Source organism: Budorcas taxicolor, chromosome 23 (assembly GCF_023091745.1).
Source record: "Budorcas taxicolor isolate Tak-1 chromosome 23, Takin1.1, whole genome shotgun sequence".
Taxonomy (NCBI): domain Eukaryota; kingdom Metazoa; phylum Chordata; class Mammalia; order Artiodactyla; family Bovidae; genus Budorcas; species Budorcas taxicolor.
Window position 1 is genome coordinate 17996754 of NC_068932.1, and position 18421 is coordinate 18015174.

Consider the following 18421-nt stretch of genomic DNA (forward strand, 5'->3'; position numbering starts at 1 on the left):
GCCTCTGGCGCAGCTGCTCACTGCCCGGGTGACCTTGAGCGGCTCACTTAACATCTCTGGGGCTCACTTTATGATTCGATAAAGAGCCTGCAATCTGGAAGGGGGAGAAAGACAAGCACATCAAGCCTGAAATGGGTGCCAAGGGAATAACGCAGCTTGGAAAAAGAAAGCCAGTTCAGCCTTGATGTGTATTTCACTTTTTCTGTCCTGATCTGCTGACAGCATCCATCCTGGCTAATGGGACAAGGCAACACCTTCCTCTTTTCCCTGAACACTGCCAGGGCTTCTCAAAGGTAGAGGCAGTTCAGACACTTCGATCTTCTGAAGCTCCATTGCGTTAAAAAAAATAATAATAAAGACTTAGAAAAATAACAGGACTACAAAACAGTGGTATATTTAAAACATCTATATTCACCAGACTGATATTTTTAACATAGTATGAGGTAATGTAATTATGCTATTCAAAAGATAAATATATAATTTATTGAAAGTATTTTTGTACCACACTGCAGAAGTGTGTTCTGCTAATGAGCCACGAGTAAGTAGAGAGTTTATTCTGAAGGGCTTCTTCGCTCAGTCTTGTAACTCATTTAGAGAAAAAGTCCAAAAGACTAAATCTAAAGCTGTTGTAAATGTGGGGGCTCTTGACACATCTTAGGATGTCACAGTTCCTAATTCCTGCATAAAGCCTCCCCATAAATGGCAACAAAGTCATGCCATGCCCTTTTCAATTTTTCATATATATTATATAATATATATGTTATTCTCTATTTATATATATATTAATTATTCTCTATTATATATATATACAATATAGAAATAATAAAAGCTACCAAAGTCACACACAAAGCTATTGAAGATTAGGCATTCTGGCTTGACCAACACGTTTTACTTGGTATACAGAGCAGATGGAGAGCGACTCCTGATTTCAACATTTCAAGCTTTTATTTCTCCAAACACTATTTTTTTTCTGACTACTTTATTAGTTTGAGTAGTTCACTTTCACCTGGAGTCCATTTCTCCCGATAAAATGACCATGAACTCCCAGCGCGTGGACAGCCACAGGCCCTGCTGAGACCAGTGATGGGGACAGCCAGGCCACTCATCAATCCAAAAGGACTGTGGAGTCAAGTTCCTCCTCCGACAAAAGTATAAATAATCCTGTGTTGTTGATATTTGGTATAACTTGGAAATAGATGAAACAGTAGCTATTTCATCTGTTTGTGCCAAGGCCCGCTGGGCTTCTTCTACTAACATAACCAAGCCAGAAATAGACCTCCTATGACAGAAGTGCCAACTATAGAGTTTAGCATATACTAAAACTTCAAAATCTCTTCACCTGAGCTATTCCTCCTCCCAGGCAATTTATTCATGTGCATCCCTGCCTCCTTCTACTGGAATGAAGCTCCCTGAGAGCACGTGTCACCAATCCCACATGGTGCCTGAACCAGCAGAACCCCCCCGTTTGCCAAATGAACCCCTGCCTACAAGCAGGAGAAATGCACAAACCTCAGTATGAAATCAAAAGAAACTAAAAAATAGAGGAATCCTCTACCACTCCATAAATGTGACTAATTTAATTTTCATCTATTCCTTTCTAGTTCTTGTGCTCATGTGTATATACACACATCACTGAAATCAGAGTATACCATCTTCTTCATTCTGCGTTTTCATCAAATAATAAAGTACAGTGTCATAAATATTATAACTAACTACTTTTTATTTTGTCATATGGGCATCCCATGATTTACCTAATCATTTCATATTCACTTTTCACAATGAATTTTTAATGAACACAGAAGTATAGTGTTCCCGCAGGCAACAGATTAGGGGCAACAAAATGCCAGATTATAGACATGAAGGATGACCCTGGGGAGCCTTGCCACAGGATTTGGCACATAGCAAATACTGGCTGATGGAAGGATGGATGGATAGACAAACGGAGGAAAGACGAGTTAACTGCAAATACCCAAGTGGACAGCAGCAGAGATGTGCAGGCAGTGAGCAGTGCTCGTACTCATGATGGCCTGATTATGGCATGTAGTTAGAACTCTAGTGGACATGATAAATAACCTGTGTACAGACGAGGAAAGAACCCGAAGAGCTGAATGAATTGTCTGAGGTCCTGCTGCAAGTTGATGGCAAGACAAACACCTAAGGCCACATCCTGATTCCTACTCTAGAGTTCAAGGGGTTTAAATATGGTGGACCTCACCCCCCCACACACACCCTCAACCCACCCACCCACTTCGCGTGTTGCCAGTGACGAAGAGAGGCCCAGGTCAGAGTCACACCAAGAACAGGGGGCACGTCTGGGAGCCAGGAACACTGGGCGCTCACTCTTGGGCAACCCCTGACTTGGGACAAAGCCACGGGCACCTCCTTCCCTTCAGACGGCCTGTGGCCTCCGCGAAGCCCAGAGAGAATGCAGTGAGTCTGCACTATCATTTCGCATTCCTGACCCCTTGTACTTGCTGAGGGAATACTTAAGAAATAGGTGCAGCTTCTCACGCAGAAGAAATAATAGCTACATGTGTGCACAGGCACACATATCCCATCAGCATTAGATGGGCACACACCTGAATACACACATATGCACACTTCTCAGGCTGCTGCCTCGTTCCATCTGAAACCCCGGGTATAAAGGGAAGAATGTATTCACAAGGTTGCTTCATAATAATGGAAGATTTCTTGCACATAGATGCTATTTTAGGGAGAAACAGGGCAACTAGCAAACATATCTAATTGGCAGTGCTAATGCCCTGTTCTACAATTACCACTTCCACTGAGCTCTACCAATTACCACTGAGCTCTACTTACTGTTTTTTGTTTTGTTTTGTTTTTTCTAACAAGTTAGATCTGGATCTGGCTTCTAGCCTGATATCACTGTTCTCCTAACATCTGAATTTATAGATAGGCATGGGCTCAAAATCTGGCTTTGCAGCTTCAGGTTTTTGTTCACACGAAACATATGTTGTCTTCCTCTTGAACCCCCCTTCCACCTCCCTCCTCACTCCATCCCTCCAGGTTGTCACAAAGCACTGGCACTGGGTGTCTTGCATCCATATCAAACTCCCACTGGCTATCTATTTTACATATGGTCATGTGTATGTATTAAAAAGCAGAGACATTACTTTGCCAACAAAGGTGCATCTAGTCAAGGCTATGATTTTTCCAGTGGTCATTATGGATGTGAGAGTTGGACTGTGAAGAAAGCTGAGCACCGAAGAACTGATGCTTTTGAAATGTGGTGTTGGAGAAGAGTTTTGAGAGTCCCTTGGACCGCAAGGAGGTCCAACCAGTCCATCCTAAAGATCAGTCCTGAGTGTTCACTGGAAGGACTGATGTTGAAGCTGAAACTCCAGTAGTTTGGCCACCTGATGTAAAGAACCAACTCATTTGAAAAGACCCTGATGCTGGGAAAGACTGAAGGTGGGAGGAGAAGGGGATGATAAAGGATGAGATGGTTGGATGGCATCACTGACTCAATGGACATGAGTTTGAGTAAACTCCAGGAGTCAATGATGGACAGGGAGGCCTGGTGTGCTGCAGTCCATGGGGTTGCAAAGAGTCGGACACGACTGAGTGACTGAACTGAACTGAACTGATGTTTCAATGCTATTCTCTCAAAGATTGTTTGAATCAGTAAATTTCACTTGAAAATGGAATTGAGAGTTTGATATATCATTTCAAAAGACACATTTTGTTCTTTCTCTATCCATAAATATGTCACAACGTCTGAATGTTCTTTTTCAACAGGAGAGAGGGGACATACGTACACCTCCAGCCGATTCATGTTGATGGATGCAAAAACCATCATAGTACTGTAAAGTAATTACCCTCCAATTAAAATAAATAAACTTTTAAGAGGAAAAACAATGTTGTTTATTTCCCTTTTGAAAAGCAAAGCCTCTAGATTTTGAGCTGAGAGCAAGATCAGAACATCCTTGGGCATCATGCAGTTTTCACAGCGAAGGAGGAGAGGTAAAGCCCAGGCTAAAGAGATGGCGTTCCCAGGCGGTGCTAGCAGTAAAGAACCAGCCTGCCAAAGCAGGAGACAAGAGACGCAGGTTTGATCCCTGGGTCGGAAGGTCCCTTGGAGGACATCATGGCAACCCGCCCCACTATTCTTCCCTGGAAAATCCCATGGACAGAGGAGCTTGGCAGGTTACAGTCCATAGAGTCACACAGAGTCAGGCTTGACCGACGCGACCTAGCACGCACACATGCAAGCAGGCGAGACACACGGAGGAGGAAGAGATGGGCCAGATGCTTGGAAAGGCCCTTCCTGGCAAGGGGGAGAGCTGGAGCAGACGGTCAGCACAGCCCACGGGTAAGCAAGGGAGGAGAGCAGCATGGGCCCAGAGCAGCAGCAGAGCTGGCCCGGCAAGACACACACGTGAACTCACTAGAGAGAAGCATTTCCAGTTCAGGTCCTCAGAATTCCTAACATCAGCAAACAATGAGCTCACAACCAAAATTTACTAAACTTAGATAGAATCAAGGCCCTGTGAGTGGCATTCATCAAGAACAATGAGCAACACGGCCCCTGCCTGGTCTTCGTCCAGAGCCACCGTCTCCAGCCAGGCTCCCTCCTGACTCTTCCCATCCCATCCAGCTTCCATATGTCACCATGGCTTTCCAGGAGTTTCCACAACTTAATTCTTCCTTGATTCCCTTCTATCTACAGACCAAAACTCAAACTTCTCAGCAGAGAGACCTTTTACAACAGAATGGCAGGGTCCGTTTCTATACTCCTGTCTTCCTACCCCAAATTTCTTACCTAACCCAACTCCCTCTATCCACATATTACACGCACAGTAAGCGTGTGTGTGTGCATTCATTCAGTCATGTCTGAGTCTTTGTGATTCTATGGACTGTAGCCCACCAGGCTCCTCTGTCCACGGGATTCTCCAGGTAAGAATACTGGAGTGGGTTGCCATGCCCTCCTCCAGGGGGTCTTCCCGACCCAATAACTGAACCTGCTCCTCCTACACTGCAGGTGGATTCTTTACCCCCACTGAGCCGCCTGGGAAGCACGCTGGACAGTATAGCCTCCCTGAATATGTCATTTACACTTTCTTGCCTCCGTGCCTTTGCACAAGCTATTCCCTCTTCCTAGAATGTCTTTCCCTATCTTCTCCAAATGGCAAATTCCTCGTGCCTTTTCAAAGGCAGTAAAGATGGCACCGCCTCTCTGAAGGTCATCTGACTTCCCCAGAGTTAGTCACTGCTTTCTTTGAATTTGTTTTGTAATATCCCAGATGGTCACAGAAGGCAGCAACCTTGTGTTAGTAAATTCTTCAGCATTTGACTCACTGTGGTTCCTTGGGACATATTTATTGAGGCAATAAAGAATAAATAAAGAGCTTTGGAATCACACACACCTATGTTCAAATCCTGTCTCTGTCATTCCCTAGCTTTATGACCTAGGAAATCTGTTTGACTGAACCTGAGACTATAAAATGGATATAATAAACCCTGCCACAGAGGACAGAACCTCTTATCTCTTCCACTCCCACGGCAGACATCACTAATCAATCATTGCACTCTGCCCACCAAGTCCTAGAACCTTCAGTGTGGATTCAAGGCAGCCCCTGTCTTTATGAAGCTGGCACAAAAGCTACTTTCCATCTGGAAGTAAAGCCCTTGTCCCAAGCAAACTCACAATGAGTGGCACTTATTGCTATTTTATTTCCTCAAGTCTAACGTTGTTAGATGCCTGCTATGGGAAAGGTAGAGAAATGTTACCATATTAAGTACCCACAGATTATCTGTCTGATCTCACAGATTAAAATTTGGAAATGATGAGTCCTAAAGCTGAGAAAATCCAGGGAGATTGTTGAGTGAATGAACGTCAAGCAGAGATGCTGGGGATCCCAAAAGGCTCTCTGATCTGGATTTGCCTGCCTACTTGGGCCCTGGCTGCTTGGCTGTGAGGCAGTGAGCATGAGGATGTGGTAATGCCCAGGGTCCCAGCTGCATCTGTCTGGCTGAACATGACCTTGACCTATAGATGAGACGATAGGAAAGGACATATTTGCTCTGTGCCTGGCCCCACCTTCAGAATTAGAATGACCCTAATTAATCATAATTCATGGCCTACTGCTTTTATACTCCCTCATTTTAAAATTATGGTAAAATACCTATCACATAAAATTTGCCATTTTGACCATTTTAAGTGTACATCTCGGTGGCATCAATTACACTCACAATATTATGTAACCATCACCACTATCTGGAGAAGGAAATGGCAACCCACTCCAGTTTTTCATGGACAGGGAGGATTTCACGGACAGGGGGGATTTCACGGACAGGGGAGATTTCACGGACGGGGGCATTTCATGGACGGGGGGATTTCATGGACAGGGGGATTTCATGGACGGGGGGATTTCATGGACGGGGGGATTTCATGGACAGGGGGCATTTCATGGACAGGGGGGATTTCACGGACAGGGGGATTTCATGGACAGGGGGGATTTCATGGATGGGGGGATTTCACGGATAGGGAGGATTTCATGGACGGGAGGATTTCATGGGTGGGAGGATTTCATGGACGGGGGATTTCATGGACAGGGAGGATTTCATGGACAGGGGGGATTTCACGGATAGGGGGTATTTCACGGACAGGGAGGATTTCATGGACGGGGGATTTCACGGACAGGGAGGATTTCACGGACGGGGGGATTTCACGGACAGGGGAGATTTCATGGACGGGGGGATTTCACGGATAGGGGAGATTTCACGGACAGGGGGGATTTCACGGACAGGGGGGATTTCACGGATAGGGGAGATTTCAGGGACAGGGGGCATTTCACGGACAAGGGGATTTCATGGACAGGGAGGATTTCATGGACAGGGGGGATTTCATGCACAGGGAGGATTTCGTGGACAGGGGGGATTTCATGGACAGGGCAGCTCAGTGGGCTACGGTCCGTGGGATCACAAAGAGTTGGACATGACTGAGTACACAGCACCACTATCTGGTTCCAAAACTTTTTTTATCACCTTGAACGGAAACTGTTTACCCATTAAACACAAATTCCCTTTTCCTCTTCCTCCTAGCTCATGGCAGCCACCATTCTTCATTCTGTAGCTACAAATTTGACTAGTCTGGGTCCCTCATTTCAGTGGAATCACACAATATTTGTCCTTTTATGTCTTATCTATTTCACATATTTTAAAGGTCTGCTCACGTGTCAGAACTTCATTCCTTTTTATGGCTGAATAATATCCCACTGTCCCATATTTTTTTCCATTCATCTGTCAGTGGATACTTGGGTTGTTTCTGCTGTATAGTTATTGTGTGAACAATGCTGCTATAAACAGGGTGTACAGGTATCTCTTTGAGTCTTTGCTTTCAATTCTTTGGGATTCATATTTAGGAGTGGAATTGCTGGGTTATATGATACTACACTCAGCCTTTTGAGGCACTGAGCATACTGGGTTTTAAGAATGCTCTTGGTGTTGCCAGCTAAATGGTTTTGGAAGCCCTTCTGCATTCAATGAAAGTGAAAGTCGCTCAGTTGGCTCCGCCTGCAATGCAGGAGACCTGGCTTCGATCCCTGGGTTGGGAAGATCCCTGGAGAAGAGAACAGCTACCCATTCCAGTATTCTGGCCTGGAGAATTCCATGGACTGTATGGTCCATGGGTCACAAAGTGTCGGACATGATTGAGCAACTTGCACTTTCATTTGCATTTCATTTCAGCATCCAATTACACCAATTACACTCCTTGGCGGTACTAAATTTCCAGAGCTTATCACCTACCATGTGAAGTCAGAGGCACAATACTGGCATCGTGCTTCAGAGAACAGGCTTTGAGACTGAAGACTCAGCCCCTATTGTTGCCCTATGCAACTTTGGGTGAGCGTGTCAAGTTTCTGGACCTGCCTCCTCATGTGGAAGATGAGAATAATGGTAGCTATGTTGTAGGAGTGCTGGGGGGTTGCATTAGCTGATGGAGGTGCAGGGCTCGGCAGTCAACACAAGGTCATGACTACTTTTATTATTGTTCGTGAGGAACTGTTCTCAATCCCATTGTTACAACTGATGGTGCACTGAATGTGTAAGAGTCTGAAACAGGGAGCATTTGAAGCTCATGAGCTAAATTAAAAGTAATAATCTCAAGAGGCAACATCTTTCTTGGAATCCAAGTTCCATTTAAATATAAAGAGGTGCTGAAGACTGGGTCAGAGTTACTTACAGGTGAGACAGGGAAGTCACGTCTGCAAAGATGCCCTCTTGGAGGGTGGAGATGTCATTGCCATGCAAGGACCTGAAGAGAGAAGAGGCCGTCAGGACTCAGCCTGAGACAGGGACTCAGGAGGGGTGTGTTTGGGGGAGAGGGCCCCTGAGTGAGAGATTCTGCGAGGATGGCCACAGGCCAGGAGAGGCTAGCACAGACTCTGTGACTATCACAGACCACGCCAACCCTCAGCCTCTCTGGAGGCCCCTGCTTATGCTGTCAAAACTAACCCACGCACCACGCCTGTTCACAGGACAAATGGACACGTGCCCTCCCAAGCTCAGCCAGGGAGCCCGAGGGGGACAGGCTTCTTCCCGATAGGGAAGCTACTAGTGGACCCTGGTTGAGGGTAAAGAATGCCCCCCTGCCCCTGGTGGCTGCCAGAGGACTTGGGGCAGGGATATTCCAGAGGCCGTGCTGTGAGCATGGGGCTGTGAGCAGAGGCCACACCTCGCAGTGGGAATCCCTTAGAGCAGGTTCAACATTCACCATTTGACAGGAGGCTCACATGCCAGCAAGGGGCTACCTTATCTTGAATGCCTAGGAACCTGCCCCCGCACACATACGGCAAACACAGCTTGGGGCCAGCAGCAGCCCCTGGTTGCTGGATTCTCTGAGACAGAAGATTAAGCCCCTACTGTCTATGCAATTTTGGGTGAGCGTTCCCCAAAGTTTCCCATGTATTCCTGGGCCTCCGTTAGGGGCTCTAACGAGAGTGGACTGGCCTTCCACTTCAGACGCAGTTGGCCCTGCTGGGGCCCTGGACGTGGGGATATTCCTGCCCAGCAGGGCGGTGAGGAGGGACGCAGGGACATTCCTGTCCACCAGGGGATGAGGAGGCCCCTCGTGGGGCAGATTTCCCCGGAGGAATGGAGAATGGGAAGACTCACAGCAGGCGCAGGGAGCGAAGCCCCTGGAAGGCCAGAGGAGGGATACACTGCAGGGCGTTGTAGCTGAGGATCCTGGGGGAAGGAAGAGCGAGGAAGGGTGGGGGTAAGGGGGAAGAGTTATCAAGGGTGCACTTCTGGTGCTGATGCAGATGGCCACCATCTTGACCGTGGTGATGATTCCAGGGGCATGAACGTAAATCAAAATGTGTCGACTTTTACACTTTGAGAATATACTATTAGATATTAATTATACTTCACTAGAGCTATTTTTAAAATAACAACAAGAGAAATGAGACATTTTTATCACAGGAAAGGGCTGTTTCTCCTTACAGCTGCCAGGATCGCCTGGCCCAGGATTTCTCAGCCTCAGCACTGCTGACAATTCCTTGTTGGCGGGGAGGGGGGCTGCCCTGTGTGCTGCAGGGGTGCTGAGCAGCATCTCTGGCCTCTGAAGATGAAATGCCAGGGGTTTCCCCTGCCCTCCGCCAGCTGTGACAGCCAAAAATTCTCAACTATTCCCAAGTGCCCCCTGGGGGGCAGAGCCGCCCCTGGTTGAGAGCCACAGGCCAGGGCAGCTTCACACAGGCTCATAAAGAAAAAAAATTGCCTGCTAATCCCGTTCCACGAGGACGGTGCACCCTGAGGGGAATTCAGAGAGGAGAGATGGAAAACATTCTGTGCTTTGAATATACTGGCCTTTAGAGAGTTAACACGCAAATCTAAGGAAAAAAATTCAAATGACCCCAGACTCTTAGATCTTCGCATAGGTAGAAAAGCACTAAAGTCATTCACTTGAGATATGTTCTTGGTGATTAGCAGTAACCTTTTGATGTGTGACTCCATGTTTTTCTCAGAAAAAGCGGTCCTCTGTATCCTGGCCCCTCCCTTACCTCTTCAGAGCAGTTCCTCAGACCCATCTGAGAGGCTTTCTCTGGGCTAAACTCAACTTCTATGTTATGTATTTTGCTTTCAGTCAATAGGCTCATGAAGACTTTGAAGTGGGAACCCAGGGCAGGAAAGTGCAGCGTTTCATGGCCTCAGGCCCACATTTTGTTCCTGGGGGCCTGCCTGGGTCAGGAACCTGTCTTTTTGAGATACTGGCTCTGCTATTTGACCACAGTAGGACCTAAGGGGAAGTTCTTAAGTTCTCGGCACATCATCTGTAAAATGAGGTGTTGGGAAGGTGAACAGAATACATTCTTAAGCAGGCAAATAAAAGCGATGCTCATTACTACTTTCCAACGAATTGCTTGGAATATAAGTAAAGCAATCATTAAAATATCTTAGAACATAGGCACAAAAATGTTCAGAGTCACCATTCACAACAGTCCAAACTGGAAACAATCCAAATATCAATAGTAGAATGGATGAGGAAAGTGTGGCATATTCCTACAAAGGAATACTATATAGCGATGAAAATGAAGACACAATGGTAAATAAAAGAAGACAGACGTATAAGACTATATCCTATGTGATTCAATTCATATAAGGCTCAAAAATGGGCAAAATTAACTTCATTGTGTAGAAAAAGCTATGTAGATGGCACTATGAGACCAAAGAAGAGATCACTGCGGAAGTCTGAGTAGGGACCGCCTCAGGTGCAGGGAGAGAGAAGAAGAACCAGGAAGCCACAGGGGGACTCTTGGGGTGCTAGCCGTGTTCCGGTTTTTGCCTTAGGTATTTATACATGTGCTAGTTTTATGACTATATGTTAAACTATATGTTTATGTTTTTTGCACCTTTCCATATATATGCTGCATTTCACAATTAAAAAAAAAATGTTTCTGAAAAGTCTTTTTGGCCAGCAGGCCCTGGCACCCTCCCTGGAGGCTGAGGAGGCTACATGGGGACACCTGCTCATGACCGAGGCTTGGGGAGAGTCCCGGTAACCAGGAGCGCCCCCCCCCCCCCCCGCCCCCCGCGGGACTCACAGAGTGGTCAGCTGGCTCATGTTGGTGAAGGACGAATTGCTTAAGGAACTGATCTTATTGTTACTCAGGTCCCTGGAAAAGACAAAAGAAAAAAAAGTATCATCATTTAGAAAGAAAGGACTCCTCCCCTTCCCCACTCTGGCCACAGCCATCCCCCAGCCAGGTGGGCAAGCGGTTCTAACCACTGGCAGCTGGGAGCTGATGGAAGAGGCATTGGGTTCACAACCAGTTACAGCTCCCCAGCTCTGATCCCTGCACTCCCTCTCTGTCCCCAGGGTTCCGGGTCTCCATTTCTTCATCCTGCACCCTGGCGTCGCCCCTGCCCACCATGGAAATACTCCCACCAAGGGCATCCGGGTCTCTCAACTGCCAGGTGTGAGGGGCTCTCTTCCTCTCTCTCTCACTAGCACCTCACGTGGGTTTGTTCACTCCCCCTCCCTATAATCCTGCGGGAGAGGTAGAAAACCCATTCTACAAAAGAAGGGGCAGGGTCTCGGGGTGATGAGGTGACCCACCCAGGGTCACACAGCTAGGAGGAGGTTCAGCCAGAGTCAGACCCTCGTCCATTGGCCCCGAAGGCCCTGGTCACTAAATGTGCTCTGAGTGACCCTGCAGTGCTGACCCTATTGACCACCCTCTTCTCAAGTCTCTTCTCCGACTCCAGTCTTCACGCACTCCCCCTTACCGCTCAGCTGCACTGCTTTCTCACCCACCCCTAAGGGATGGTCGTCACTAAGCCCTGTTCTTGCTCTTCCTCTTCCTTTAGTCCTTCAGCCCTGCCGGGTGTTCCTGGATTCCCTCCCCATCGGGCACAGACGGTGTCCTCCTCTGTGGTCCCAGCCAGACTTCTCTTTCCCCGTGATAAGGACGTGCTGGTATTTCAGACCCAACAGGCAGTTTCATAGTACTAACTGCCTTGACATTAGTCCCCTCTCCCTCCCTTCCTCTTCAAGCATATCCACATCACTAGTGAAGCTGCCTCAAATTAGACCAAAAAGTGTTGTCTCTCTCTGTCAGCCACTGCTGCTGCTGCTGCTAAATAGCTTCAGTTGTGTCAGACTCTGGGCAACCCCACGGACGGCAGCCCACCAGGCTCCCCCGTCCCTGGGATTCTCCAGGCAAGAACACTGGAGTGGGTTGCCATTTCCTTCTCCAGTGAATGAAAGTGAAAAGTGAAAGTGAAGTTGCTCAGTTGTGTCCGACTCTTCACAACCCCACGGACGGCAGCCTATCAGGCTCCTCCATCCCTGGGATTTTCCAGGCAAGAGTGCTGGAGTGGGGCACCATCGCCTTCTCTGTTGTCAGCCACAAAGCACTCTACCTATCATCTTCACCTCGCCACTGGAACAGTCACTCAAAACACAATGGCTAGGTCATTAGCAAAGACAGAAAAACGGGAGTGTCAAAATTCTGTTAAGCCAGTGCTACTCCATGTGAACTGAATGTCCCCAAATAAGGGGCCTGTGCCAAAATGCAATCACCTGTGGGCCTTCCTCGTGGCTCACACGGTAAAGAATTGGCCTGCAATGTGGGAGACCTGGGTTTGACCCCTGGGTTGGGAAGATTCCCTGGAGGAGGGCATGGCAATCCACTCCAGTACTCTTGCCTGGAGAATCCCCAAGGACAGAGGAGCCTGGCAGGCTACAGTTCACGGGGTTGTAAAGACTCAGATGTGACTAAGCACAACACGATACTAAACACACAATTTAGCTAACATTTTTTCCATAGCAATGCTTTCCCAATGAAGGAAGAAACTGTGTTGATAAAAATGCTGATGCAAGTTCTTTATCTAATTGCAGGCACATTACAAAGAGCTCTCAAGCTGCCATTGACCCACAGACAACACTTTGAGTAGCAGTGCTCCAAGGCACTTAAGATGAAATATTCTCTGGGCTTCTTTTTGACGGAATCTGGCCAATGGGCAGACAAAGACAATTGAAGTGAGCTGTTAATCAAGCTGGAAGGCTAAGAGGAGCTAAACTTATTCTGAGGCTTACTTTGTACATTTTCATGAAGTAGAAAAGTCAAAGGTGGAAATAACAGAATAGTAGATGTTAGCCTAAAGAAAAAGCTAGTTACAGATGCGTATTTGAGGCTGCTGTATCTCATATTTGGTTTGGAAGCCAAGGTTGGATTAAGAAGTTTCCCATAACTCTCTACTTCTGCTCTGGCTCCTACCTTTGCAAGGATAACCCTCATTAATAGTAATTATCAGCTTCAAGGGGCACTTCGGGGGATGGTGTGGGCAGAAGCAGACCCAGTCCAACTCCAGCCAGGGACAATGCAATTCCCAAGAATGGCCACTAGGTGGCAAAACAGGTCTATGCACAGATGTTCCCAAGAGGATGCTGTGAAATTAAAAAACGGATCAGTACCAGACAGGGAACATAGCCAAGGTTTATAATAACTATAAATAGTGTATATTCTTTAAAAATTGTGAATCACTATATTGTACACCTGTAACATATACTATTGTACATAAACTATGTGAAGTGAAGTGAAGTGAAAGTCGTTCAGTCGTATTCGACTCTTTGCAGCCCCATGGCCTATACAGTCCATGGAATTCTCCAGGCCAGAACCCTGGAGTGGGTAGGATTTCCCTTCTCCAGGGGATCTTCCCAACCCAGGTTTGGGAGATCAAACCCAGGTCTCCCACATTGCAAGCGGGTTCTTTACCAGCTGAGCCACAAGGGAAAGCCAAGAATACATGAACTATACTTCAACTAAAAAAGAAAAAATGGGTCAACCAGAATGGAGTCTGTAGGGAATTCCAGGAAAGCTGGAGCAATAATAGCTAGATTCCAATGGCCCTCCTGTCCTCTGAGATGGGCCAGGATACTCACACAAGCTGCAGGTACTTGAAGGTGGACAGCTGTGCTGGAACCAGCGTGAACTGGTTCCCGTCCAGGTAGCTACAGGAGAGAACAGCAAAGTTAGTGCAGCCACCTCAGCCTCAAGCAGAGTCCAGCACTGCAAGAACCTTCCCCTGCAGCCAGGGCCTTCTCACCCATGCCCTTTCCTACCTATGGACTACACAATTGGCCCTGAATCATTAACTGGAGGAGAAAATACAGGCCATCAGGGAAGGTGCCACCAAAAAACGGTAAAAGCCATGGACACATGAAGCCTCCTGTGGCTTCCTTCCTGAGCCCCTGCCTGGCCCCCTCAGCATCCTCCCTGTCAGTGGGCACCACAGGCTCAATCTGGGACCCTCTGCCCTTCGCTCTCTCCTCTCCAATCTTTCCAGCCAAATAGGTCTGACTGGCATGTTAATACCCACCTGCCAGCCCGCAGCAGCACGCAGGTCCCTCCCTCTGTCTGCTGGTGAGGTGCCTGAAGCTGGTCCCAGACCCCAACACTCCCAGACCTGAGTTCTGTGTTTTCACAACCACCTGGGCTTCCCCTGACTCCATCAGCGCCACACTGCATGCTCCTAAACCATCCAAGTGCAGGACGCTAACGGGAACCTCCACCTCCCTCTGCAGCCAGTTCTGTGACTGACTGAGCTTCTCCCACCCCCTGGTCTCTCATCGTTCCCTTTTGTTCCATTTTCACATGCCCCTCCCTGACTGCACCAGCCCCCAGGCCTGGGCTCCTGCAGCAGCTTTCTTCTGTTCTCCGCATCTGGGCCTCCACTCTGCTTCTTACTACATACACCACCACCAATCACTGTCCTTAAAGCCCAGGCACTAAACTCCTTGTCAAGTTTCCCAGGGCTCCCCTTATCTACAGGGCAGAGCTTGGGATTCAAGATGCTGTGACCTGCCCTCCCACCCCCATGACCACCAGCCATCGAAAAGCTGACCTGAGCTCCTGGAGCTGCAGCCCCACCAAGAGCAGCCCTTAGGATGCCTTGTCTACCCTCCAGAGGTCCTGGTCACCCTCTCCTCCTGCCAGCAGGCGGGGGCTACTCACAGCTCTGTGACATTCTTGGGGATGCCCTTGGGCAGGGTCTGGAGGTGCTTGTTGCTGCATCGAACCACAGTGTCCAGGCAGGCGCACTCCTGGGGGCACTGTGGGCGGGGCAGGCAGCCCCCCTCCTCCTGGCCTGGGGAGGAAGGTGAGAAGCCACATCAGGGAGGGGACAGGCCTCCTCAGGGCCTCATGCAGCCAGCGCCCCGCTTCAGGGCGCCTCGGAACAGAGGCCTCTTGCTGATACTGCGTTGTGCACCAATCAGTCCTCTCTTGGCTGCAGCCCTCCTCCACCACGGCCAAAGCCCCTTGGATCTGTTTTGAGGTTGGAATTGGTCTTGGGTTCACCGCTTCCACCTCAGACCTAAGATGGACCCGGGCATAGCAGCGAAGGAGGATGGTAGCCACATCATTTCTTGAGCACCTACTGTGTGCCAGACACTGTACCAATATAATTTCTTTAATGATGCAGTAAACGGGGACCACCATTGCTCCTAGAATGTGAGCATCGTGGGGACGGAGACCTGTGTCCCTTTCTTCTTCTCTAGTCACTGAAGGGGCCCAGCACTGAGAGCAGGGCCTGGCCCATATCAGCCTCCAGACAGGTCAGTTGAATGAAGGAATGAAGGACTTTCTACCTTACTGCGATTGGGAGAGGTTAAATAGCTTGCTCAGGTCAGGAGGTTGATCAGAGGCAACATGGAGTCTGTACCCAGGTCTGGCTGGCCCAGAATCTCAGCCCCTTCTATCCCAACATCCTTCACAGATTCATTCATGTATTGAATAAACAGTACTGAGCACCCTCTGTGTTCCTTCCTTCCTTCTGCTTGAGTGTAGGACGGACGATAAGGACACCAGGGTCCCAGGAAGCAGACTGGAAAGGGGATAGGAGGTGCTGAGAAAGGTGGGGAGAAGCCAGGAGGCTGAAGCTGAAGGCAGGCGGAGAAATCGCCAGTGCCGGGGCTCCTGAACACAGACAGCTGGGCCAAGACAAGACCTTGCCCTGTCACTTTGGGTAAAAATCTGCTTCCTACAGTTGCCTCTGTATATGATGCTCTGGAGGGGGAGGCGGGGGATGGAGGGATAGGCTGGATTCTGTGCGTTTAGAGAAAGAAGGACATGACCCCGGGAGAGAGATCGAGGACTCAGGGAAAAGACAATACTGACACAGGAAGTGACCCAAGTGTGGAGGGTGGGGCCCCTAGAGAGTCCAGGTGGGTGCTGCACAAGCTGAAGCCACGGTCTGGAGCCCTCAGGAACAGCTAGGAGGCAGGTCTCTGGGTTAAACTTACTTTAAGAAATTACACTAAGATGTTAACTATGATTTTCTCTGAGTGACGAGCTAATAGGTAACATTTATGCCCTTCCTTTGTCTGTATTTCCCCATTTTTTAAAAACAGCAAGCCCACCATTGTTCTTACAATCACACCGGAGACCCCACCAGGCCGAGGCAGGTGTAGGACTGAGTGGGTGTCCATGCTCCTCGCCCCTCCCCTCCCCAGGGGACCCCTCCTCTCTGGGGCATGACCACGCCCTATCCCCCCACCACCCGGGGGGGTGCCCACGCATTACCTTCTTCACACCTGAAGTCGGGGGAGGCCACGTCCTGCAGGGGAATCTGCCGCAAGAAGTCTGGGTTCTGGCACCGCGGGTTCCCCGTCACGATCTTCCTCTTGCGCAGCCAGTCGCCCAGCCACGCCAGCTGGCAGTTGCAGTTGAAAGGGTTGGCCAGAAGGTTTCTGGAAGAAGCCAGCGATGTGACCACAAAAGCCCCCCCGCGAGACTCAGTTGTCCCGGCACAGCCGGCTCCCGCCTGCCACTTGCTGGCCACACAGTCGCCCACCACTCCAGGACCACCAGCAGCGACTGGGAGGTGGCATGTTAACGCGTAAAGACCCAAACGCCTGAGTCCTTCACAGTAACCACAGAAGACCGTCCACGTCCTGCAGACAGGACGAGTGGCCGGGGCTCCAGGGTTCAGCCCCGCCCGCGCCGGCCCTGCGCCCTCCGAGCCGCACTTACAGCGTGGAGAGGGCCTGGAGCGTGTCGAAAGCTCCCGGGGAGATGGTGGCGATCTGGTTGTCGTAGAGCGAGAGGAGGCGCACGTTGCGCAGGCCCGTGAAGCTGTCGTTGTGGATGCAGCTGATGCGGTTGTTCCTTAGCATCCTAGGGCCGGGAGAGGTGGGGGAGCCGGCGCTGTGCCGCACGGCCATCCGCCTGCCCTGTGCTTGGGCCACCAGCGGCCAGTTCACAAGTTCTCTTCCGGGGACGCTGAGCCACAGAGAGGAGAGCCCGGGGCCACACCAGCGCTCCTCTCCCTGCCTGCCTGCCTCTGAGATGCCTGCCTCTCCACCCTGCCCACACGGGCCCTCTATGCTGACGACCATCACCTTCATCCCTGGGTGCCCACAGCCTCCCCAACCTCCAGGCCACGCACCATGGTCAACACCTGAGACTTGCCTGAAACTTAAACCCGGCCATGTCACTCTCCAGCCTAAAGCCCACAGCAGCCTCTAAACTGTGCACAGAATCCTGTTTAAACTCTTTACTACCCAGCCCCAGACCAGCACCTGCCCACCTCCCCAGGGATGGTCACACTCTCCACCTCTCTGTCCTCCAGGCTTGCTGCCCAGGCCGGCATCCCCACACCTTTCCCCAGCTATGCTCTCCTTCCGAAACGACCTTCTCCTCATTTATAGCTGCAAAAGTCTCTGTTTGTCCTTGAACACCTGACTCTATTCCCTTTCCCACACAAAAAACTAAAATCAAGCCTGACATAAAATAGGCAATTCACAAAAGAAGTTGAATGGTTTAAATTAAAATGGATGTACTAGGTGAGGGAGATTAAAAGGCACAAACTTCTGCTATAAAATAAATGAATCATGAGCATGAATGGACAGAAATAAAGTTTATGAACATTCATTGAAAAATGTTCAAACTTACTAGTAATCAAGGACATTTAACTGATATTGCATCTTTGCCTGCCAAATTATAAAATCATTAAAAACATAATAATAATAACAATAAGGCCCAGGCTGGCAAGAGGGTACGAGGATGGGCACCTTCATGACAGCTGGCAGGAGAACTACTGGGGACCTCCTGGAAGTGTGCCTGGTGAGATGTACCAGGAACCCTAGCCTGGCCCTCTGTGCTTTCACCCAGCAGGTCTAGCTTTAGGGATTTATCTCTAAGGTAATAATTCCTAATGGGCATAGAATTTCATGACGAAGACATTAATCACAGCATTGCTTGTAATAAAATTAGAATTAGCCTTAATCTCTAATAATTATGCAGAAACTCCTTTGTCCATGGGGATTCTCCAGGAAAGAAAACTGGAGTGGATTGCCATGCCTTTCTCCAGAGGATCTTCCAGACCCAGGGATCGAACCCAGGTCTCCTACATTGCAGGCAGAGTCTTTACCGTCTGAGCCACGAGGGAC

General features: G+C 49.0%; 1 protein-coding gene across 1 annotated transcript in view; it reads right to left on the reverse strand.

Annotated features, from left to right (window-relative positions):
* Window positions 1-18421, reverse strand: part of SLIT1 (slit guidance ligand 1) — a 170577-nt gene that overhangs the window by 19920 nt on the left and 132236 nt on the right. The window contains exons 19-25 of the mRNA XM_052660767.1: window positions 17004-17147; window positions 16554-16720; window positions 14985-15117; window positions 13913-13981; window positions 11070-11141; window positions 9139-9210; window positions 8207-8278 (exon numbers count right to left, since the gene is read on the reverse strand). Of these exons, the coding sequence (XP_052516727.1) occupies window positions 8207-8278; window positions 9139-9210; window positions 11070-11141; window positions 13913-13981; window positions 14985-15117; window positions 16554-16720; window positions 17004-17147 (729 nt within the window). The remainder of the gene's footprint in view (window positions 1-8206; window positions 8279-9138; window positions 9211-11069; window positions 11142-13912; window positions 13982-14984; window positions 15118-16553; window positions 16721-17003; window positions 17148-18421) is intronic.